This window comes from Schistocerca serialis, chromosome 4 (assembly GCF_023864345.2).
Source record: "Schistocerca serialis cubense isolate TAMUIC-IGC-003099 chromosome 4, iqSchSeri2.2, whole genome shotgun sequence".
Lineage (NCBI taxonomy): Eukaryota > Metazoa > Arthropoda > Insecta > Orthoptera > Acrididae > Schistocerca > Schistocerca serialis.
In genome coordinates, this window is record NC_064641.1 from 229,928,036 (window position 1) to 229,954,609 (window position 26,574).

The 26,574-nt window shown below is 40.4% G+C and overlaps 1 protein-coding gene across 1 annotated transcript in view; it reads left to right on the forward strand.

Moving 5' to 3' along the window:
• Positions 1–26,574, forward strand: part of LOC126473958 (lipid droplet-regulating VLDL assembly factor AUP1-like) — a 94,783-nt gene that overhangs the window by 16,549 nt on the left and 51,660 nt on the right. Inside the window, exons 3-4 of the mRNA XM_050101328.1 lie at positions 849–999; positions 18,887–19,038. Coding sequence (XP_049957285.1) covers positions 849–999; positions 18,887–19,038 — 303 coding nt within the window. The remainder of the gene's footprint in view (positions 1–848; positions 1,000–18,886; positions 19,039–26,574) is intronic.

The window sequence follows — 26,574 nt, forward strand, 5'->3', positions numbered from 1 at the left end:
GTACAAGAGAACAATGTACAATATAACTTGTGTATGTGTTGAACAACCATCCACTGAGAATCCCCATCATTTCATACAACAACGTCAAACTTGTTCTTGTGCTATGTCCTCCTTGCTATGTCTATTTTCTGTTTGTTTTACTATAGGAGAATGTGCCCTGAACAAAAACATTGTTCTCCTTAACAGATTTGACTAATGTAAGACTTCTGCCAATTTCAGACATTATATCCCGAGCTGTGCTGTGTAGTTGCCCTAAATTCAAAGAAAACTAAAAAAAATAGTCTTTTAGTGTGTTTTCTGTTGTCTCACATTTTGTGACTCCTTATGGAGATCTTCTGTCTCCTTGTGAGAACGTGAACATGTTTGTGCGTAGACTTAAATTATTTTCATGGAATGTACCTAAAAGTTGTATGATGATGAAATGAATTTTTGATTATTATAACTGATTATTTAGATTTTGGTAAAATATGGGACAAGCTATTTTCTGAATAAAGCAAATAACCAGCTTTTTCATACTTTCAAAATAGTTTGTACAAACTATATTAAACTGGTAACTCATGTTCTAATTTGTAATGAAATTCTGTTAATTGAAGGAACTTGCACAATTCACTACAATTGGCTAGTGAGGCTAGCGTTATTTGGTTTCTATTGCAGGGATGAGGAGAAGACTGTGTGTTTTGGTACATATGAAAATCTTAGCTGTTTCACTTTAACTTTGGATGAAATGGAAACGAAATACTGTACTTTGTTATGAATTTGCCTTAGTCTGCTCTCTGTGTTACATATTTGATTCCTGTTATGTTCTTTGATGTAAAAAAATATTTTCAAAATTTATCATAATTTTACAGCAAGGCCTTCCATATTGTCTGCCCTTTGCTTGGTCTCTTAGTATCACATGAGAACAAGGAAGCCAAAGATACCACCAGCCGGGTATTTGTGGCCAATCACGTCACTCGCTGGGATGCTCTCATCTTCCATCTCACTTTAGGTTGCCTAACGGTAAGAACTTTGTCTTTTTTTATTATTATTAAAAAAATTCATATTTACTGGGTATGCACATTTGCTGAATTTTTCGTATGTGTTTTATAGATGAGGTTGGTGCTGTATGTGGGTAGTGAGTCACTTTGTATGTAATTGTTTGGTAACTATTTCAGTGATACATGTAACAGGTATTCCCCTGCAACATCTTCAAGTTGTGCAGATTGAAAGTTCAGCGTGGTCCTGAGCTGCATTATAACTTAAAATAAGCGTGTTTCAGTAATGAATACATGAACATGTTTAAGTAATGAGTGCTTTGATCCATTAATAATGAAATGACTGATTAGGGAGCTTTTAAGATGAAGATTCATCAAAATATGTGGCTTTCTTTTACATTTAACCTGTAGTGATTGTGCATCGTTATATCAGATATGTTCAAGATGCAAAGTGTTAGTGCTGAGTGATATTATCACTGACATTCATAGATTATTTGGTTTTTTAATTATTCCTTGTATGGATTCTCTCTCTGTATTATCAGACCATTTTACACCTTTACATACTGTGTTATTAAATGTTGCAATGAAGCAGATTTACTCCAAGCCACAACATTTTTGGTGATGCAGACTTGATCCCGGGCACTGACCAACCTATCTGGCGGAAGTCGACATGAACCATGGAGTTAATTGATGTTACATACCATTTCACTACGAACATCAAGTACAGACCAATCAAATCTTGCACTTTCTGTGCACTGAACTGCAGTTCCATCCCAGACATCAAGCAGAAATCAGTCATGCCACCTGCCTTCTGCATAGTGTATCATAGTTTTGTAATGTTGGATTCATCACCGACTGTTGGCATGCCTCCGAATGCACTGGTTAACAGTCATGGTCAAACCACCACCACCACAATTGCAGCAAAACCCAATCTTGCAGTTTGCACAGCTTCAGAGTCAGTTTTGTGCTAGCTCACTGATGAAACCAAATACAGTTATGTTGTTGCTGCATTAAATGAAGACATGGCTATGGAAGGATATTTTTGGCTTTACCACCAAGCACCAACCGGTACTCGCCAATTAAGAGCGCCTGGATCATGCGTGTTACAGTCCAAAGCAAAACTTCTCTAGAAGTTACTGCATATTGAGGAATTATGTGACCACACTTCCTCACAGTTATTGTGCCAGATACGGAGTCTAGCAAGTAACGCTGTCAGTGAGGATGTCCTGCGAGATATCTGGTTGTTGCCCTTACCACCAGACACGCAGATATGCACTTTGGATCTTGATGCACTTGCACAAACTGCAGACTGCATCTCAGTAAAGTATGTGTCCACAGGTGTAGCAGCTATTGGCTCACAGTTGCATAATGCTATCGCATCATGACAGGCACAAATTGCTGAACTTGTCCTCCACGTGAGATGATAATCATGCCAGGAGATCATTATTGATATTGACTAGCTTTCCAAACAGCAACTATGACTGTTTGTCACTGAGTTCTATATTATGTGTGCCTCTGTGGTCTTTTTTCTGCCAGTGGTTCATCCAAACATATGGTCGCATGACACTGTAGCTAAACCTAGGCCTGTGCCGCAAGTTTGATTGGCAAATTATTGTGGCAGATGTAATGTATCCTTTTCTTAGAGCAGACTTTCTATCATTTTATGGCCTGCTCCCGGACTATCGTCGCCGTCTCCTCGACACCACCACTAATCGGACAGTCATGGATGAGTATGCTATGTGTACAATACAGCTCTGTGAATGATTGCAGGTGATTCCCCTTATATAGAACTTCTCGAGCACTTCCCAGAAGTACTTTGGCAGCTGCCTACACTAGTGTTGGTAAGACATTCGACACTACATTACATACTGACAACACCGGGACCACCATTTCATTCTTGGTCTTGTTGCTTAACGGTAGAAAAGTTGGAAGCAGTGAAACAAGAGTTTTCCTTTATGCCTGCACAAGGAATCTGCTGCCTGTCAAGTAGTAGTTGGGCTCATCGCTGCACATAGTTCCCAGAAAGACTAATGGATGATGTCAGTGTGATGATTACTGGCAACCCAATCCTAGAAAAATTCCTGATCACTATCTGGTCCTGCAGATTGAAGACCTCAGCAATCGCGTCTTTTCCATGTTACATTTGGTATGTGCATTTTACCAGGTACTTGTTGCTCCAGAAGATGTAAGTAAAATTGTCATCTGTGCCTGATTTGGTCTGTTTGCATTTACGAAAAAGCCTTTTGGACCATGCAGTGTTGTGCAGAGCATCCAGTGTTTTATGGATGAAGTTACATGAGATCATGATTATTGTTACCATATTTTACAGACTAAAAGATGCACTTTTTTCTTCGAAAAATTGCCTCCAAAATTCAGGTGTATCTTATACTTCAAATTAATATCAAAAGTTCAGTGTTTGATTTAAAATCTTAAAAATGGCCATATATTGGATGATGCAGAATACCTCTCTCTATCTGGCAAAACTGGATTCAACTGGCAGCAGCATTGCACTAATGCGACAAACATGAGTTGTGGGGACTCAAAGCTTGCTCTTACTACTATCTCCCTCCTACCCCACCATCACAAACCCAGAACACTGTCTGACCTATGATGTGTCATTGCAGTCGACAGTGCCAGTGAACTTGAACTGAAATTGATTTGTGTTATTGGTAACAGTACAATATTTTTGTAAGTAGCTCGTTTTGTAATGGAAAAAATAAAAGGTATTCATATGATGCGGGCTATTAATTGAAAGTAATAGAATATGCAGAACAACCTGGAAACAGAGCAACTGGTCAGCATTTCAGCTCTCCACCAACAGAAAAAAAGCCTTTACGATTGTTGGGTAACACAGAAGAACTGAAAAATAAATAAATAAATAAGGAAGACTAAATGTGCAAATAGAGGACTGAATGCAAAATGGCCAAAACTTGAACATTATGCGCTGAAATAGATAAAGGACACCATAAAAATGGGATTGAAATTAATACAAAATGATTCAAATACTCACTCGCAAGCTAGTGCTACAGGATAAAGCAGATGGTAGACTTAAGTTTATTGGTAGAATACTGGGGAAGTGCAATCAGTCTTCAAAGGAGATTGCTTGCAAATCGCTCATGTGACCTGTTCTAGAATATTGCTCAAGTGTGTGGGACCTGTACCAGATAGGATTAACAGGGGATATCGAACATATACAAAGAAGGGCAACACAAATGGTCACACATTTGTTTAATCCCTGGGAGAGTGTCACAGAGATAGTGAAGCAACTGAACTGGAAGACTCTTGAAGATAAGACGTAAACTGTCCTGAGAAAGTCTATTAACAAAGTTTCAAGAACTGACTGTAAATGATACTCTAGGAACGTACCAGAGCCCCCCTAAGTATCACTCACGTAGGGATCATGAGGATGAGACTAGAGTAATTACTGCATGCACAGAGGCGTTTAGTCAGTCATTCTTCTCAAGCTCCATACATGGTTGGAACAGGAAGAAACCCTAATAACTGGTGCAATGCAACATACCATGTGCCATACGTCACACGGTGGTTTTCTGAGTATGGATCTAGATGTAGATACAGTGGAACTTAACAGGCTTCAAAAGTGGAATTGGTTAGTGCAACAGTTGTATGAAGCACCATGAACTAAGCATGCGAACCAAAACCAAAATATCTTGGAAAATACCACAAGAGTATGAAGAGAATATTATTTTCCCATCGCTTTAATATTCAGCATCAAAAGAAAACCAGTGGGGAACTAAGGCAAATAGTGAATATGAATGAAACTCCTCTGAAATTTGATGTGCTGAGTAACAGTTCTGTTGCCATAAAAGGTGTTAAAACTGTAATATAAAAACAAGTGGACATGAAAAAAGTGCACTACACTGTTGTATTTCATGTTGTGCTGACAGTACTAAACTTAATCCAGTGATCATATTCAAGTGCGGAATAATGCCAAACATTCTGAAATACCACCAGGTGTTGTTCATGTACATGAAAAGGGCTGAATGGATGAGGCTGGTATAAAATTATGGATTAACACAGTGTGGGAGAGGAGGAGAGGTACTTCATTGAAGAAGAGTTTTCTTCTTATGCTATATCAGTTTAGAAGTCATTTGAAAAATTCTTTGAAAGAGCAATTGAGACAAGGAAATATAGAGCTTGCTGTTATTCCTGGAGGACTTACTTCAAAATTTCAACTTCCTGATGTCTTGATAAATAAACTGTTTAAAGTATACATGAAAGAAAAATGAAACAAATGGATGATTGATGAAACCCAGCATGAATTCACATGAAACCCAACATGAATTCACACCGAAGGAGCTTTAACATGACCTACAATGAAACAAGTGTGTTAGTGGATAAAACAGTCACCGTATAGAATGATCCGGAGGGCTATGCCGGCAGTAGCTTAGCTACCAGAAGGGTCACCCAAGCCAGACAGGCCAAAGGGGAGGAGCCAGACAAAGTGTGACCCACAATGGCCTATCGCTCCCCCTTTCCTATCCCAAACCTGTCCTCACCATGTCCTTTTCCTGTCACTTCCTGTTATATGTATAAGACCTCAACAGCAGCGACAGCGGAGAAAGAGTCTTTCAGAACAGTGAAGCTGGCGGAAGAGGCACTTTTTCCTCTTTGGGTACAAAAAGAATACAAATAGTGACTGTACCCCAGAGGGGCAGCTACAGACAGCATCTGACTCATAGTGAGCAGCTGATTTTAGGCTGGGCATCCTACTGCCTATGTGGAAAGTAACTGGAAACTACCACATGACATTCCCAAGCAGTAAATGTTATGTCTCTCCATGTGAAAGATTCCATAGTTAAAATTCCCCCTCATTCGGATCTCCGGGAGAGAGGGGGGGGGGGGGGGAAGACACATTGAGAGTAGACATATTTGAAAGGAAGAAAGGGACAGTGAAGGAAGGAAATATAAGGATTGGAACCTGGAATATGAGGACACTGCTGCAAGCAGGAAAGCTAGAGAAAGCAAAACAGGAGATGAAAAGGAACGGATTAGATGCCCTTGGTTTGCATGAAACGAGACGGGGAGATAGAAAGTGGAGATAATAAGCTCTTATACTCAGGGGAAATCAAGAGTGGTGGAAACGGAGTAGGAATATTGATAGAGCAAAAGCTGGAAAATAAGGTAATTGAGGTACAATATATTGATGGAAAACTGCTGATGATACGACTGAAGGGTAGTTCAAAACATCTGGTGTTAATACAGGTATACATGCCAACCAGCCAGCATAGAGATGAGGAAGTGGAAGAGTATTATGAGAAAATACAAGAACTCATCGAGAAAGAATGCCTGCGTTATCATCAAGGGGGACTGGAATGCAGTTGGTGGGTGAAGGAAAAGATGAAGGTGCAGTAGGAAAATTTGGATTAGGAATAAGAAATGAGAGTTTAATGACTAATTAGCTTCTGTAAAGAAAATTCATTAGCTGTGGGTAACACGTTATTTGAACACCACAAAAGGAGACATCACACATGAATATCAAATTTGAATATGGAAAGAGTGTGCTCCCTGCTGCCGTTGGATAAGCAGCTGCAGCAGAAAGTCGTATACTCTTAGCTCACTTATTTGTTACATAGTTTAATTCTTAATTTCTTTGCGTGTTTTTGGTATTTGCGTTGTTTAATTCATAAATTTCGGGCGTATTGTAGTATTTGGGAGTTGTAGCATCGCTTTTTAGTACCTGAATAGTGTAAAATCGCGTAGTCTCCTTCCGCCGCCGAGCAGTGTGTCAGCAGTGCGCAAGTAGCAGCATTACTGCAGTTACTAGGCAATCTTGTATTTTAATAACCGTTTAAATTTTGTGTCGAATTGTACCGATTAAATTTTGTGTCGAATTGTTTGTGCTCTCTGTAGATTAGTTCAGACGTTCTTTGCATAAGTTTTTAGCATGGATAGGGACTGCAACTGCTGTGTTCAGATGCAGGCTGAGTTGGCATCCCTTCGCTCCCAGCTTCAGGCAGTGTTGGCTTCGGTCACACAGCTTGAGGCTGTTGCCAATGGGCATCACTGTGGGGGTCCGGATGGGGGTTTGTCGTAGACGGCCAGCTCGTCCCACGCATCCCCCGATCGGACTACGACTGTGGCTGCCCGGGATACTGCCCACATTGAGGCTGATCCCTCACCTGTGGTAGAGTGGGAGGTCGTCTCGAGGTGTGGCAGGGGGCGAAAGACATTCCAGAGGGCTGAACGGAAGGCCTCTCCAGTTTGTCTGACGAACCGGTTTCAGGCTCTGTCTCAGGCTGATACTGATCTTCGGCCGGACATGGCTGCTTGTCCTGTTCCAGAGGTTGTCCCTCAGTCTGCAAGATCTGGGCGGTCGCAGAGGGTGGGCTTACTGGTAGTTGGGAGCTCCAACGTCAGGCGCGTAATGGGGCCCCTTAGGGATGTGGCAGCAGGAGAGGGGAAGAAAACCAATGTGCTCTCCGTGTGCATACCGGGGGGAGTCATTCCAGATGTGGAGAGGGTCCTTCCGGATGCCATGAAGGGTACAGGGCGCACCCATCTGCAGGTGGTCGCTCATGTCGGCACCAATGATGTGTGTCGCTATGGATCGGAGGAAATCCTCTCTGGCTTCCGGCGGCTATCTGATTTGGTGAAGACTGCCAGTCTCGCTAGCGGGATGAAAGCAGAGCTCACCATCTGCAGCATCGTCGACAGGACTGACTGCGGACCTTTGGTACAGAACTGAGTGGAGGGTCTGAATCAGAGGCTGAGACGGTTCTGCAACCGTGTGGGCTGCAGATTCCTTGACTTGCGCCATAGGGTGGTGGGGGTTTCGGGTTCCGCTGGATAGGTCAGGAGTCCACTACACGCAGCAAGCGGCTACATGGGTAGCAGGGGTTGTGTGGCGTGGACTGGGCGGTTTTTTAGGTTAGATGGCCTTGGGCAAGTACAGAAAGGGCAGCAGCCTCAAAGGGTGCGGGGCAAAGTCTGGACATGTGGGGGCCAAGCAGCAATCGGTATTGTAATTGTTAACTGTCGAAGCTGCATTGGTAAAGTACTGTAACTTCAAGCGCTGATAGAAAGCACCGAAGCAGAAATCGTTATCGGTACAGAAAGCTGGCTGAAGGCAGAGATAAATTCTGCCGAAATTTTTACAAAGGCTCAGACGGTGTTTAGAAAGGATAGATCGCATGCAACCAATGGTGGCGTGTTTGTCGCTGTTAGTAGTAGTTTATCCTGTAGTGAAGTAGAAGTGGATAGTTCCTGTGAATTATTATGGGTGGAGGTTACACTCAACAACCGAGCTAGGTTAATAGTTGGCTCCTTTTACTGACCTCATGACTCAGCAGCATTAGTGGCAGAACAACTGAGAGAAAATTTGGAATACATTTCACATAAATTTTCTTAGGTGGAGATTTCAATTTACCAGATATAGACTGGGACACTCAAATGTTTAGGACAGGTGGTAGGGACAGAGCATCGAGTGACATTATACTGAGTGCACTATCCGAAAATTACCTCGAGCAATTAAACAGAGAACTAACTCGTGGAGATAACATCTTGGACCTACTGATAACAAACAGACCCGAACTTTTCGACTCTGTAAGTGCAGAACAGGGAATCAGTGATCACAAGGCCGTTGCAGCATCCCTGAATATGGAAGTTAATAGGAATATAAAAAAAGGGAGGAAGGTTTATCTGTTTAGCAAGAGTAATAGAAGGCAGATTTCAGACTACCTAAGAGATCAAAACGAAAATTTCTGTTCTGACACTGACAATGTTGAGTGTTTATGGGAAAACTTCAAGGCAATCGTAAAATGCGTTTTAGACAGGTACGTGCCGAGTAAAACTGTGAGGGACAGGAAAAACCCACCGTGGTTCAACAACAAAGTTAGGAAACTACTGCGAAAGCAAAGAGAGCTTCACTCCAAGTGTAAACGCAGCCAAAACCTCTCAGACAAACAGAAGCTAAACGATGTCAAAGTTAGCGCAAGGAGGACTATGCGTGAAGCGTTCAGTGAATTCGAAAGTAAAATTCTATGTACCGACTTGACAGAAAATCCTAGGAAGTTCTGGTCTTACGTTAAATCAGTAAGTGGCTCGAAACAGCATATCCAGACACTCCGGGATGATGATGGCATTGAAACAGAGGATGACACGCGTAAAGCTGAAATACTAAACACCTTTTTCCAAAGCTGTTTCACAGAGGAAGACTGCACTGCAGTTCCTTCTCTAAATCCCCGCACAAACGAAAAAATGGCTGACATCGAAATAAGTGTCCAAGGAATAGAAAAGCAACTGGAATCACTCAATAGAGGAAAGTCCACTGGACCTGACGGGATACCAATTCGATTCTACACAGAGTACGCGAAAGAACTTGCCCCCCTTCTAACAGCCGTTTACCGCAAGTCTCTAGAGGAACGGAAGGTTCCAAATGATTGGAAAAGAGCACAGGTAGTCCCAGTCTTCAAGAAGGGTCGTCGAGCAGATGCGCAAAACTATAGACCTATATCTCTGACATCAATCTGTTGTAGAATTTTAGAACATGTTTTTTGCTCGCGTATCAAATCGTTTTTGGAAACCCAGAATCTACTCTGTAGGAATCAACATGGATTCCGGAAACAGCGATCGTTTGAGACCCAACTCGCTTTATTTGTTCATGAGACCCAGAAAATATTAGGTACAGGCTCCCAGGTAGATGCTATTTTCCTTGACTTCCGGAAGGCATTCGATACAGTTCCGCACTGTCGCCTGATAAACAAAGTAAGAGCCTACGGAATATCAGACCAGCTGTGTGGCTGGATGGAAGAATTTTTAGCAAACAGAACACAGCATGTTGTTATCAATGGGGTGACGTCTACAGACGTTTAAGTAACCTCTGGTGTGCCACAGGGGAGTGTTATGGGACCATTGCATTTCACAATATATATAAATGACCTAGTAGATAGTGTCGGAAGTTCCATGCGGCTTTTCTCGGATGATGCTGTAGTATACAGAGAAGTTGCAGCATTAGAAAATTATAGCAAAATGCAGGAAGATCTACAGCGGATAGGCACTTGGTGCAGGGAGTGGCAACTGACCCTTAACATAGACAAATGTAATGTATTGCGAATACATAGAAAGAAGGATCCTTTATTGTATGATTATATGATAGCGGAACAAACACTGGTAGCAGTTACTTCTGTAAAATATCTGGGAGTATGCATGCGGCACGATTTGTAGTGGAATGATCATATCAAATTAATTGTTGGTAAGGCGGGTGCCAGGTTGAGATTCATTGGGAGAGTCCTTAGAAAATGTAGTCCATCAACAAAGGAGGTGGCTTACAAAACACTCGTTCGACCTATACTTGAGTATTGCTCGTCAATGTGGGATCCATACCAGATCGGGTTGACGGAGGAGATAGAGAAGATCCAAAGACGAGCGGCGCGTTTCGTCACAGGGTTATTTGGTAACTGTGACAGCGTTACGGAGATGTTTAGCAAACTCAAGTGGCAGACTCTGCAAGAGAGGCGCTCTGCATCGCGGTGTAGCTTGCTCGCCAGGTTTCGAGAGGGTGCGTTTCTGGATGAGGTATCGAATATATTGCTTCCCCCTACTTATACCTCACGAGGAGATCATGAATGTAAAATTAGAGAGATTCGAGCGCGTACGGAGGCTTTCAGACAGTCGTTCTTCCCGTGAACCATACGCGACTGGAACAGAAAAGGGAGGTAATGACTGTGGCACGTAAAGTGCCCTCCGCCACACACCGTTGGGTGGCTTGCGGAGTATAAATGTAGATGTAGATATCAGCTAGACTTTATTCTGATACAAAAAAGGTTTAGGAACTGTTTGAAGAATGCCAAAGCTCATCCAGGACTGGATATAAATTCAGACAACAACCTAGTAGTGGGAGAAATACAAGTGAAGTTGAAAAAAGTCCTGAGAGGCAAAGCAAAAGAAAGACTAAACATAGAAAGACTCAAAGAGGTAGGAAAGGCATCAGATTTGGAAAACAGATGTATGAAAAAATGGGAAGGAGGTAGTGTTGATGAAAGTGTTAATGACAAATGGATCAAAATGAAGGACGGACTCATGGACTCTGCCAAAGAAGTAATAGCAATTAGAGTATCCTGGAGTACCAGGAAAGAATGGATAACAGAAAATATGTTGAAAAAGATGGAAGAGCAGAGAAAGTTGAAAATTGTAGAAACTGAAGAAGGCAAAAAGAGGTACTGGAAACTGAATAATGAATTAAGAAGAGAAACTGAAGAAGCAAGGGAAAAATGGATGAAACAGAAGTGCGACAAAATAGAGAAAGAGGGAAAGTATGAAATGATGTAAGACTGGCTAGTGAGATATTTTTGAATGTAGAAGAAAAAGGAATAACATGGAAATAGAAAAAGTGGATGGTACTGTAGCAGAAGAACCACATGAGGTTTTGTACAGATGGCAAGAATATACTGAATGTCTGTTTAAGGGGGATGAAATACAAAGCGAAATTAAGGTAGAAGAGGAGCAATATGTGCCAGAAGATGGAAAAGGATTCACCATCTTGGAAGCACAAGTAGAAAAGGCGCTGAAGGAGATGAAGAATAGGAAGGCATGTGGAATTGATAATTTGCCAGCAGAACTGTTTAAAACTCTGGGAAACAAGGCAAGAAAAGAAATAGTCTACATCTGTAATGAGATATATGACAGAGGAATGGCCTGAAGACTTCCTTGCAACAGTTATGATACCAATAGAGAAAAAGAGAAACACTAAAAAATATGAAGAGCTTAGGGCCATCAGTCTAATTTCTCATGCAGCTGAAGTGTTGATGAGAGTGTTGAATAGAAGGCTGTATGGCAATCTGGATAGAGGGATTGCAGAGGAGCAGTTCGGATTTAGAAGAGGAAAAGGAACAAGAGATGCTATCGGCGTGTTAAGAACTATACGGGAAAGATATATGGAGGAAAGTAGATAAATCTTTACTGTTTTTGTAGGTTTAGAAAAGGCTTTTGACAGAGTTCAGCGGAACAAGCTGATAGTTATTTTGTAGAGGAAAGGAGTGGATTGGAAAGAGAGACGACTGATACAGAAACTATATTTACACCAGAAAGTAAGGATAAGGATTGGAAATGAAATGTCAGAAGGAAGCATCATTGAATGAGGTGGTAGACAAGGTTGTTGCATTTCCCCACTGTTGTTTAATGCTTACCTTGAAGAGATTATTGTGAAAGGCTTAGGTGGGAAAAGAGGAATATGTATTGGTGGAAAGAGAATAGAATGTATAAGATTTGTTGATGACATGGTATTAGTGGCAGAAAGTGCGCAGACAGTGAATAACATGCTGAAAGATCTGATATTAGTGGCAGAAAGTGAGCGGACAGTGAATAACATGCTGAAAGATCTGAATGAAGTTTGTGTAGAATACGGGATGGAAATAAATGCAGCAAAAAAAAAAAAGAGTATGGTCGTCAGTACAAGACGCAGATTGTCAAGTACTAAAATAGGACAAGCTACCATTAGCCAAGTAAGCACGTTTAAGTATCTTGGAAGCACAATAACCGAAGACTTGAGATGCCACCAGGAGGTGAAAACTCGAATTGCCATAGCGAAGGAGGCGTTCAACAGAAAGAGGAGGCTCTTATGTGGCAAATTAGATAAAGGTCTAAGGAAAAGGCTTGGCAAATGTTTTGTCTGGAGTGTGGCACTGTATGGGGCAGAAACATGGACACTGAGATGAGAGGATGAAAAAAGGTTAGAAGCATTTGAGATGTGGTTGTGGAGGAGAATGGAGAGAATAAACTGGATGGAAAGAGTGAGTAATGAAAGAGTATTGGAAAGGTCTGGTGAGAGGAGATGTCTACTGAAGGTTATAAGAGAAAGGAAATGAACTGGTTGGGACATTCATTGAGAAGGGAGTGCTTGCTAGCAGATGCTTTGGAAAGACTGGTTTGTGGGAGAAGACTGAGAGGAAGATGGAGATACAAGATGATAGACAACATAAAGGGAAGAGGAAATTATGCAGACCTGAAGAGGCTGGCAGAAGACCGGACAGCCTGGAGAACTACTATGTGAAAATCTGCCTTTTGGCAGAACATGTTGATGTTGATGTTGATGATGATGATGATGATGATGATGATGATGATGATGATGATGTCTAGAATGAGAGAAGACATTATTGTTAAATCTTTCAAGAAGTGCAGTATAAGTAACACTCTCAATGACAGTGAAGACCATCTTATGTATGAAGAGGAAAATGATGATGACAAGAAGAAGAAGAAGAAGAAGAAGGTTCAGAAGGTTCAGATGATGATTTTCAGGGATTTTAAAGGTCAGTTCGGTTTTATAAACTAAGATTTTTTTCTGTCTGGTTTTGCAGTCTAATAATAAAATGGTAAAAATGTCATTTAAAAATATGCTTAAAAATGAAAGTATGTCTTACGATCCGTAGTGTCTTATACATCATAAAATATATCATCTTTTCGTAGAGATGTTTTGGTGATATAAGATTCTGACACCGGGAAAATTTGTGCCAGATATTTACTCACCCTCGTTCACATACACTACTCATAAATCTGTCAAAGTGCATCTTTGGGACATCAGAAACTCGCTTCCTGGGTTGTACCGTCAGTGTTCAAGGAATACTGCTTTCAAAGGAGAAGGTAAAAGCAATAATCAACTCCCTGCAGCTGTGACTGTCTGTGAGTTGCAACAATTTCTCAGCGTCACTAATTTCTACCATTTTTTTGTGCGACGCTGTGCACTTTTGGCCACCACATTGGATGAACTTTTGCGAGGCTCACTGAAATGGTGATGCACATGGACAAGCAAAGCTGAAACAGTCTTCAACAATATGAAGACCACTATCACTGAGGCTCTGCTGTTAGACTATGTAGGACAATTTATGATTCATGCAGTCCATGTTGTGGGAGAACTGAACAAACCAGCAGGTGTCAACTCTCGTCTAGAAGTGATTACAGGTGCAGCTGATTATGAAGCACTCACTTTGGTTCAACAGTCTGACAGTGAGCTCAAAGATGTACTGGCAAATACATGTAAGTATGCAACTCCTATGTGTCCTAGTACCACCATTAAGAGTGCTGTTGTATTGGCATGTCTCCACATCAAAGCCACAACCATTTGTGACTGCTGAATTTCGACAACAGGCAATTGCATCTCTGCACAACTTTTCATCCAGGGGTCCACGTTACAATAAATTTGGTTAAATGGTCTTTTGTATACCCAAATATCAACAAAGATTGCAAGGCATTTGTGCCCCAGCATTTGGCCTGTCAGCAGAATAAGATCTCTTGCCGTGTCAGTGCAACCAGTGGCAAATTTGTCCCACGTAACCAGCGTTTCGACCATGTACTTGTCAACATCATCAGACTTTTATCACCTTATGAAGGATATAACTGCCACCAACCGACTTGGTGGCCTGAAGTCTTTCCCGTGGTCAACATCATTGCCAAAACGGTCACAACCACATTCTTTCATGGATGGATTGCTTTTTTTGGAGCGCTCCTTCGCATTGCCTTTGACCAAGGCAGGCCTGTTAAGGCATTAAGCACATTCGAACAATGGCTTATCACCTGGCAGAATATGGTTTAGTGTAACATATGCACAGACAGTTAAGGGTATTCTTTTGGTGCCACAAATCACAACATGGGACAGAAACACTGCTGATCATCCTGAGCCTCCACACATCCAGCAAGGATGATCTGAAATCTACACCAGCAGATCTTGTCTGCTGCCAACTGATCAGACTGCCGAGTGAGTTTCTCAGCAACATGCCAGACCCTCTTATCAAGGCTACTTTATCAACAGACTGTGAACACAGATACAGCAGCTCCGTCAGATTTGAGAGATCAACAGACTCACCACCCTTTTGTCTTTGCCAATCTTCATGACCAAGTTTTTGTTCATCACAATGCTGTCTGCAAGCCTATGCTTTCAACATATGATTGACCATATCTAGCCTTCAGTGAAAGTGGCAGAATGTTCAAGTTTGACCGCCTTGAACCTGTGTTCAGCACTGCATACACTGGTACGAGAAAATTGCCTGACACACCAACTACAGACAAGACAGAATCATCTGGCACTCCACCTCAAACAAGCCGCAATGGACATTGAACGCCATCCCTGACGCCGTGGCACCTTGTATTGATTCTCACTGTGTATTCTCAAACTGTTTTATGCCTTTGCACACTATGCTATTAAATATTCCAATAAAGCAGATTTACTCTAAACTGCAACAAACCTAATCTTTTTAATAATTGTACTATATTTCTTCTGGATTTAAATTTGGAAAGTTGTTGAAAGAATTTATTTGGTAGTGTTGCGAAATATGTCTGGGACTATTCAAACACGATGCAAGTCAAGTGCATGGGGCAAATAGAATGATCTAAAGGTTTCACTACTTTCAGGCTCACCCTTCGTTTATGGAATAGAGATGATGTTGATGTTGGCAGTGTATCACTAGATCAGATTTGCAACAGCTAGTTAGAGGATGGTAGGGGGAAACTGCTAACATGATTACATCTACATACCAAAAAATACAAACTGGTCACATAGCATAGACATACTTTGTGCCATTCTTCCTCATATCAACACTCCAGTTACTGGTGTAGACCTACATAGTACTTTTTTATTGCTTGTCGATGAAATAGTTATTAATGATTTCATTTGAAATACATAATTATTATGGTTGTGGTAATGGGCTAATGTGTAACATAGTCCAATGTCTTTATTCTGTGGTAAGTTGGTTCCATTTACTTCAAGTGGCATGAGTAAACTTGAAATTCGTATTTCCAGAATTGTGATAGCTAGAGATTAGTATTGATCATCCATACACTGTGTTTGTTACCTGTATAGCTACTTATATTTTGACCCAACAAATGGACTGTTTCCCCCATAAGTATAGCATGCCTGCAATTTGAGCAGTTGTACTTCAAAGTCTCCATTACATTAGAAACCAATAGTTACTTTTATTGCCTTAGAAACTTATGTTATCAATATGTCATTGGTTGTTCAAAATTGGTTTTTACATCACCATGCCAATACCCACTATCATTCATGGAATTCTCATTCGAGGTAAGTGCATGAATGCCCTCTCATAAACTTTTAACAGAATATGTTTGTGATCTGAATGGTGGTGAAAAGTTAGTCTTTTGGTCATTCAGATTACCTACACAGTCACGTTTATTCAGCATTTTCAAGGGGTTTAGATAATGAAATAAAAGACCATTAAAGTACTACTATGAAAGGATCTCAACCTTATCTCCTTTGGGTGGGAGGTGCTGCACATGCCAGGTGAACAACTTAAATTGTACTTAACACCTGACATTAAGAATAACAAGGAAAAACAATTTGTGAGACTGTGGTACATGTATTGTGAAGACCTGCTGTCATTGAAGTCATCTCAGTTGTACTGCTAGAAGTCATTTGTTTCATATTTATTTTTAACAAAATTCCATTTTTGTTGCGCTTGTTGACTATATAGAGTATCTTGCCTTGAAAGTAGCTGGCAATGAAAGTGTGTAATAATTCTGTCTGCAACATTCACTGAGTCTTTTTGCCATCAGATTGCACCAGATTAATGTTGTTCAATGGGATATTTACTGTAATGGTCCTATAAGCTGATCAGTTTTTACTGTCTTTCTTCAAACATTTGCTAACGTAATTTTGTCATTTTCTCTCATATCTGACTTGTGACCAGTCATGTAAAATGTTAAAATATGGTCAAGTGCATACATTTCCTATAGGTGACAATGAAAGAATTACTTAAATGTAGCTGCTTGCTCTTGCCTCATATTACTGTTTGCATGTTTACTTTCAGGAGAGATTGCTTTTGAGTCTGGGAGTAGTGGGATTCACATCCTGTCCAACCTGCCTTGTATGGTGTCTGTATGGTTTCCACTTTCGTAAAATGAATGTCAGAATGGTCCTTTAAACAGTGTCATGGCTGACTTCCCCACCACCCTACCCAATTCAGTCTTGTGCTCTATATCTGACACTGATGCAAACTGTATGTTTACGGTACCGTATTTACTCGAATCTAAGCCGCACTTTTTTTCCGGTTTTTGTAATCCAAAAAACTGCCTGCGGCTTAGAATCGAGTGCAAAGCAAGCGGAAGTTCTGAAAAATGTTGGTAGATGCCGCCATAACTAACTTCCGCCATAACTAACTTCCGCCATCGAATATATGTAGCGCTACACGGGCATGCTTTGTAGGCACAAAGATTAATACTGGCGCCGAAACCTTTGCGTCAGTAAATCAATTTAAAGAAAGGTGGAAGACGAGCTTTTTTTTCTCCGCCCTGAGTTTCGACCACTGCATTTTCATACATTATCCAACGAAGTAAATACAAATTCCGTATTGTTCATCTTCGAATGTAGCAGCATTTCAATGCACTACGAAAATCCGACTGGCAAGACTGTTTGGGATGTTTGTCAAAATGGCCAACTCTGCGTTCTGAATTTTTTCCTACGTGTGAGAAGAGATGGTTGCTAATAGGAACTTTTATAAATTGTGAATCACATGCAGTATTCTCTTCACCATAATAATAATGAATATAAACATTTTGCCATGTATTCTTTCGTGTTTGCTGCTATCTCATTTAAATCCTGTCTGCCTAATAAACAACGAAACTAGAATGAGACAACAGCAAACGCGGAAGAATATACATATCATGCCATGTTTATATTCATATTATTCTTATGCAGAATAGTGATACAGTCAGAAATGAAGCACGGCAACTGACTAGATTTTTAAATCTAAGATGACTCTGATTTCAGTCGGCTGGAGTGGCCGAGCGGTTCTAGGCGCTGCAGTCTGGAACCGCGCGACCCCTACTGTCGCAGGTTCGAATCCTGCCTCGGACATGGATGTGTGTGCTGTCCTTAGGTTAGTTAGGTTTAAGTAGTTCTAAGTTCTAGGGAATGATGACCACAGCAGTTAAGTCCCATAGTGCTCAGAGCCATTTTTGCCAACTCTCATTTCTGTGCAGAATGTAATGTACTAAAGAGGCATCTGGAAAGATTTTCAAACGGAGAAAAATTTTCGCCTAACTCTCATTCAGAACATGTTCTATCATACGCAGTCTATTATTTGGTTCTTGTTGATCATTATCAAATAAAGCAGCAGTGTAAGTAACAACAAATAGCAGTCTCTTGCCATTGTTTCGCTAATAAGAGGATTCCTCTTTCTTTTTTTAATTGGTAGCGTGCACAAAAGCAAGGCATGCCGCGAGCGGCGACAGGCTGTAAACACGCACTATCAGAATGCGACAAACAATGCATGACACAGTACAGTAATGCATTTTCAGCTTAGAGTGACGTAAACACCTATAACAAAGAAAACGGCACTTATCAGATCAAAGCAAAATAAGCAATCGATTCAAACCAGACGAAGCACGTGAAAAAGAAAGGGTACCCATATAAATATGGATGGAGCACCTGACGCATAGCAATGGCTACCTGGTAAAACTTAACTGCTAAGCTTACGACTCGAACCAAGCTACTGTAGCTGTATTGTCATTCATTCGACCTAAATTGTGTCTCATATTACAATGGACCAACTTTGTTTTGATTTGGAGGTGCGGCCTAAAAATTTTCTCTCCCCTTGTTTTTCGACTCTCAAATTTCAGATGCGGCTTAGAGTAGGGAAATTTTTTTTTTTTTTTTTTCCTTTATTTCGAATCTCATTTTTCAGGTGCGACTTAGTTTCGAGTGCGGCTTAGATTCGAATAAATATGGTAACTCTAACCTACCTTTCCTTCATGAGTGGCTGACTTCACCTGGGGAGATTTGAAATTGGGTACATCAGTGGTTTATCAATTATTACAAATATTGTGCAGATCCAGTTTTTCTGTTAGTGTATTACTATAATATGTATTGTTTTGTAAATATTAATATTTTTGTAAGACATCTTTTGTTGCAGTCTGCAGAACCTGTGGTGCATATTATGTTTTGATTTCAGAAACCAAAAGACTGGGGTCTTCCTTTATGGGTAAATGACCTCCTTGGCATTAAGGATGACTTGGTGGATGAAAGGCACCAGGATTCAGACTCTGGCTCTGTCCTCCTCCTCCCAGAGGGAACCACTACTAGTGGAACTAAAGGATTGCTAAAGTAAGCAAATGTTATGCAAATAAAGGTTTTCTTGGTACGTGAAGGCAATAAAATCTGCTCGGGTTTCTTGCTGTGTCAATCCACAGTGTGTTTGGGGCTTTTCAGAAGGCAAATTGCAAAATTGAAAGGGATCCAATATCTACTGTTGCAAGGAAGACTTCTACACTCCTGGACTACTGTGGATTGCTGTAAGATACCATGAAGCAATTAAAACAACAGCTCGCCTGTAGGGTCATCCACAGGTACACACCGAGCGAGGTGGCGCAGTGGTTAGACACTGGACTCGCATTCGGGAGGACGACGGTTCAATCCCGCGTCCAGCCATCCTGTTTTAGGTTTTCCGTGATTTCCCTAAATCACTCCAGGCAAATGCCGGGATGGTTCCTTTGAAAGGGCACGCCCGACTTCCTTCCCCTTCCTTGCCTAATCCAATGAGACTGATGACCTCGCTGTCTGGTCTCCTTCCCCAAACAACCCAACCCAACCACAGGTACACCAGGTGGGTGTATCCTTAGATCACAGACATGTGAACTGAAACCACAGAAGGCCACCATGCCAGGTGATCATGTGGGCCACTGCAGTCACCATATTAGAAGGTCACTACAGTTTGTGGACATCATAAGAAAAATAAAACAGTCTTTACTGGAGCAACATTTTGAATACCATATCTTAAGCTTGGTTTGTCACCACTTAATGATATTCTTACATGATGAGGACTGTTATGAGCAAGTTGTTGGTGTTTCAATTGTGCTTGCCTCTATCACCTATTGTGGCAGTCGTCTACTTGAGGAATTTGAAGAAATCACACCAAAAACAGTGCCACATAAAGCAAAGCACGTCTACAGGTGTGTAGACACGTTTGGTAGGAACCACATAAGTACCACTCACAGAAATATCAAATTCAACTTGGAGGTTGAGAAGAACAGTTGTTTTCCACATCTGGATATCCATTTGTCAAAAAGACCTGACTCTGTAATGTGGAGTACACAGAAAAGTTTCATACCAGCCTATATCTACTAGTAAAGAGCTGTGCCATCACCCACTACAGTAATTTTGTTGTTTGATGTCACTTATATACAGAATGAGGACTGTTTGTTAGGACAACATACCATATTGAGCTGCATCATCTGCAAAATATCTTTGCTTCCAGTGGCTGAAAGAGGAAGAGGAAGAGGAAGAAGGCACTAAGCACACCAACACTCAGAAACAAGAGCAAAGAAGAAGATCAACTTGACTTTCTACCATACACTGAAATGGCAGAGCTCCAAACAAGAAATGAATGAAGCCTATCAGTTGGTCGCTTGTAGAATTTGATAAATGTTTTGGGTAGTATGAAGGATAACCTAGGCTTTTCTAACATCTCAAGTATAGCGAATTCCTTAAAAGTGCAGCAAATCATATGTTGGACAGACCCATCGCTGCATTATACTGAACATATATGCAATGTAAGGCTTTGCCAAATCAGTACACACTGAGCACAGCTTAATGGAGGGCGCACAGTTCAGGTTTTGAAAAGATGTCTATTAACTGTCCGATGAGTGGTTTCTGAGACAGTATTATTAAGGTGGCAATTGAAATAAGAGTAAAATTGAATCTTATTAATTGGAGTAGGGACTGGGCACTCATGACCATTTGACGTCCTTCTTTGGAAGCTATAAGATGGAACTGACATCAGCATTCTGGACTTGTGATGCGGCAGTGGACAGAGAGTGCAGGCTGGTCATGTTAACACAGGGCCAGTGTAGAAATTAGATGGTTACAGTATGGCCTTTGCAAGGATGTGAATATCCAAAATCGCTGATGATTGTATAAGATGGACTGCAAGAATCTATTACTCAGCCAAAATATGCCTTCTGAAATGTAGTGAGCCAAAATATGCCTTCTAAAATGTTGTGGGTTCACTGCAGATTTACTTGGCAAGAAAATCGAAGATTTTAAACAAATTTGTTGTATTATTTATTCCATTGAAAATTTCGTAAACACCTCCAGACTAGGTAGATGTTTAATTGGCACTCATACATGCAATGCATTGGACAAAACATAAGTTACAAACCATTAACTGTTAGGGAAAAAAAATGGGCTCAAATATAAATACGATTGATATAAAAATAAGATAGCAGTTGTGAAATGTGGTAAATACAGGCAAACATAAACAAAGGTGTTCATTTCTTCTCACACTGTCCGATGTGTAATCCCATGTGAAAGAACTGTGTGTATATTAAATGATTCACGTAGTGAAGTCAACAATTCAGCAAACAGTTGAGGTACATAAACAAGATTGAGAAAGCTGTAGCTTGAGCAGACAACTTTGCTGACTTATATATCATTATTGGTGCATATTTTATTCAAGCAAGTTCTCAGTAGTCCTTGTGAGACAGATTGGTGTCATACCTTTCCATTATGTAAAAATCAGAGATGGTATAATGTCTCCCTTTCCTTTGCTCCCTTATGATGTGAACACTTTTGCAGTTATGTAGTTAAAAATATGTACTCTTCTAACAATGAACACTGCTTCTATAATACTTCTATAACATTATCAGAAATGTAGAAATTTCATTAAGTTCATAATAAAGTTATGTGAAAATGATGTACTCATCTGTGTAATTGTTCATGATACGAAGCTCATTTCTTTATTGTCTGTGGGTGAAAAACAAATATGATTTTTCTAATTCATAGTACAGAAACTTTTCTTCAATCTCAATATTTACTGGTTTATTTCACATTATTGATTCTTAATACCATTCCAGCACTCCACAAAGAGAACTTTTTTTCATGACAACAACATCTATGTGATAACTAATTTTCTTAGCACAAGATTAATTCACAGAAATATGCAAAATTATTATTATTATTATTATTATTATTATTATTATTATTATTATTATTATTATTATTATGTTGTGTACCAGTTTTTATAGATATAAAATTTTAGAAAGTGCACCAGTACATAACATAAAGATTTGGAAAACATGAATTGTATAATTTATTGCTGAAATTTATTTAAGGGGAGTACGTACGTCCTATACCCACAGTGTTGAATTTGCAATATTGATGACCCATCATCTCAGATCCTTTGACAGATAGAGATCTGAAATTTTTGGGATGTATACTATCACTCCTTTTCTGATCACTGAACCAGAATCAAAATGTACAGAGAAATAATTAGCTAGTTACGATTTTTTAAAAATGTTGTTCAATATTTTCTTTTAAAAGTCCATTTTTTCTTCAGTAAGTAAAAAACCATTAGAGGTAGAGATGTTTTGGGAGGTTCAGTAGCTGCAGTATACTAAGTGGTAACATAGTGTAAAATTAGAGATGTGTATCTGCAATAGTTCCTGAGATAATGGGTCAAATCATTTTAAAAATGTATTTTCGGCAAATCAAGTTCAAACATTTTATTTGATATTAACTTACACATGGAGGCATGCCAGCTTCTAGAAACAGCCAGGCCCATAATCAGCATTATCTGGATCCTGTTATTGACTATCCTGCAAACCTAGAAGCTCCCTTCTTTTCCTGCCCCTTGCTTCTTTAATCATTTCCTCTGCTGCACACTGGGCTTTCATGATCGTAAGTCGATCCATTCGCTGAAAGGCTTGCAGTGTGTTGGCACCTGGAGTGATACCAAGTTCCTCTAGTACCCCAATTCTTCCCTTTATACCATCATTAAATGTTATCATAGCATCACAAACACCCAAGCTTAGAGTTTTCCTTCCTACAAAGACATTTTTTGGTATGCGGGTCCAAATTACATTATTGAAAGACTCATTCAGGTTTTGTGTTCGACCATGGAGAAATTTGGAAAGGAGGTGAGGATGAGATATTTCTCTATACAGGGTGTTACAGAAAGGTACGGCCAAACTTTCAGGTAACATTCCTTACACACAAATAAAGAAAAGATGTTATGTGGACATGCGTCCGGAAATGCTTAATTTCCATGTTATAGCTCATTTTAGTTTCGTCAGTATGTACTGTACTTCCTCGATTCACCGCCAGTTGGCCCAATTGAAGGAAGGTAATGTTGACTTCGGTGCTTGTGTTGACATGCAACTCATTGCTCTACAGTACTAGCATCAAGCACATCAGTACCTAGCATCAACAGGTTAGTGTTCATCACGAACGTGGTTTTGCAGTCAGTGCAATGTTTACAAATGCACAGTTGGCAGATGCCCATTTGGTGTATGGATTAGCACGGGGCAACAGCCGTGGCGCGGTACGTTTGTATTGAGACAGATTTCCAGAACGAAGGTGTCCCAACAGGAAGACGTTCGAAGCAATTGATCGGCATCCTAGGGAGCACGGAACATTCCAGTCTATGTCTCCCGACTGGGGAAGACGTAGAACAACGAGGACACCTGCAATGGACGAGGCAATTCTTCGTACAGTTGACGATAACCCTGATGTCAGCGTCAGAGAAGTTGCTGCTGTACAAGGTAACATCGACCATGTCACTGTATGGAGAGTACTACAGGAGAACCAGTTGTTTCCGTACCATGTACAGCGTGTGCAGGCACTATCAGCAGCTGATTGACCTCCACGGGTACACTTCTGCGAATGGTTCATCCAACATTGTGTCAATCCTCATTTCAGTGCAAATGTTCTCTTTACGGATGAGGCTTTATTCCAACGCAATCAAATTGTAAATCCGCACGCAATTGTGCAATCACGTCATCAACACAGATTTTCTATGAACGTTTGGGCAGGCGTTGTTGGTGATGTCTTGATTGGGCCCCATGTTCTTTCACCTCCACTCAATGGATCGCGTTATCATGATTTCATACGGGATACTCTACCTGTGCTGCTAGAATGTGTGCCTTTACAAGTATGACACAACATGTGGTTCATGCACGATGGAGCTCCAGCACATTTCAGTCGAAGTGTTCGTACGCTTCTCAGCAACAGATTCGGTGACCGATGGATTGGTAGAGGCGGACCAATTCCATGGCCTCCACACTCACCTGACCTCAACCCTCTTGACTTTCATTTATGGAGGCATTTGAAAACTCTTGTCTACGCAACCCCAGTACCAAATGTAGAGACTCTTCGTGCTCGTATTGTGGACGGCTGTGATACAATACGCCATTCTCCAGGGTTGCATCAGCGCATCAGGGATTCCATGCGACGGAGGGTGGGTGCATGTATCCTGGCTAACGGAGGACATTTTGAACATTTCCTGTAAAAAAGTGTTTGAAGTCACGCTGGTACGTTGTGTTGCTGTGTGTTTCCATTCAATGATTAATTTGATTTGAAGAGAAGTAATAAAATGAGCTCTAACATGGAAAGTAAGCGTTTCTGGACACATGTCCGCATAATATATTTTCTATCTTTGTGTGTGAGGAATGTGTCCTGAAAGTTTGGCCGTACCTTTTTGTAACACCCTGTATATTGGTTTAATAGCTTCCATCACTGCAGATGGTATGCTATTTTTGTGCCTAAATTGTTCCTCAGTACCTGCTGCCTGAGCTTTGCGGTAGTTGCACCATGAATCAAAACCAGGTGGACAAAGACCACGTATAGGTGTATCATCAGTGGAAGATTTGTGGAAGAATGTAGCCCACAATGCTCATTTCATCCCTTATAGGTCATATGTATTGTTTCTTATTGCCATTCCATAATAATGCTGGAGTTCATCAATGTTTTTGTCTGTAAGTCTTCCTTTACCATTTAGAGTCTTTCCATCTGATAACTTCTTTTTTCCTTTTGTCTGCTTCAATTTTTGGAGACGTGTTCCCATCCGTTTTTGAACGTGGCCCACACATTCAATCTTAACAATCTGCTTATTACCATAAGGTTGGCTTTCCACTACTGATTTGTAAGCTTTTGAATCACCGTCCCCCAAGTATTCAGTGTAACACACACCTCTCTCCTGTTGTGAACATCTGAACATAGAAACAACTGCAATAGCCTCCATACCCCTACTAGTTCCCTCATAATTCTTAGCACAATTTGTTTTATGGCTTTCACGTGTTTCATCAACTGATTTACACTGATGACAGTATTTAGTTAGCACTTCAATGTCTAAAACTTTACCTGTGTCAACACTAGTGACAGTTGCAACTGCATTTTTTTTTTATGTGTGACCTCTCTTCTGCCATGTGCCATCAACTGCCACAGATAAGTCTGTTGTGTTATTTAGTTCTACTGCTTCTTTAGCAGCAGCTTTCATAGAAGCAACAGCAACAGATTTGACACATTCACCAATTACTTCTGTGTACTTACTTGATCTGGTTGGTGGGTTTGGCAAGTTCAGCGTTGCACATAATACTTCAGCTGCAGTAAATCCTTTCCCAATGCACCTCATTCCACACAGGAATCTAACATTGCTCTCAAACAAGTCATACTTGCACTTTCCAGAAGTCCAAAATGATGTCGAGAGCCTGCAAACTTCGCACTGAATATTCAGTTTGTTAGCCAGTTCAGTCCTTGCAGATGAGTCCTCAGAGATGCTAATTTGCCCACCACAAACCTTACATGACACAGCATCTTGCAAAACTTGTCCTAACACACTCAAATCTAAAAGAACATAACCTAAACTATTTTGATCTTTGTCAATAAATAAATCCTCATGGTCTCAAAGTTTCCTCTTCGAAGCACTAGTAGGTGTGTCCTTATCACAGGTCTGTGAAATATCTATTTCAGGATCAACACTGGATTCAGATTTTGTGATGTGCTGATTTCCATGGAAATGTCACTTTTTAAAACAATCCTTTCTTTTCGTCATGTTGAAAAGAGGTATAAGAGCACATAATAAACACCAAACCACTATGTTTCCAGTTCAAAACTTATGAAACACAACCACCACAAAGTAAATAAACAAAATGCATGTGCTATACCGCCATTTCTGTTTACACAGTGCATCCAACCTCTTAACACGAACATTAACATGATTTCAAGGAATAAATAGCTGAAAATCACGGCCTTATAGATTGAATAGTTCAAGAGAGAGAGATACTTAGGCAAGTCAGTGCAGAACGACCAGATAATTTTTCACTCACGCGATTAACTTTGAAATGATAAAAACTACACTTCCAATTGGAATTTTTCGACAAATAATGCATCAAATTATTCAGGAGAGATCAAATATTAATAAGAGATAATAATCCGAAAATGTCACTTTTTGACCAATTCCGTCATATGTACTCCCCTTAAAACATTACTGAAAAGAATGTGGTGTCACAAATTTCTATTATTTCCAGAAGTTCCTATTATTCTTGGTTTAAGTGGTCATTAGTATTCAAATGTGTGAAGTCTTGCAATGCTAACCATGAGACTGTAGAGGGTATGTCTTCCTAAAACTAAGGATATGGCTGAGATCTTGAATTTATGAAGCAATCAAGCACCAGGGATCACATTAAAAAGGAAGAGGGGAAACTTGGATACTTGCAGTGGGCAGACATGCTGGAAAGATATGTGAAATTCTGGATGTAAGATGGTTGAAAAATATAGAAAGTACACTGAAGTGCCATAGAAAATTGGATAGGCATGTGTATTTAAATACAGAGATATGTAAACAGGCAGAATATGGCACTGCAGTTG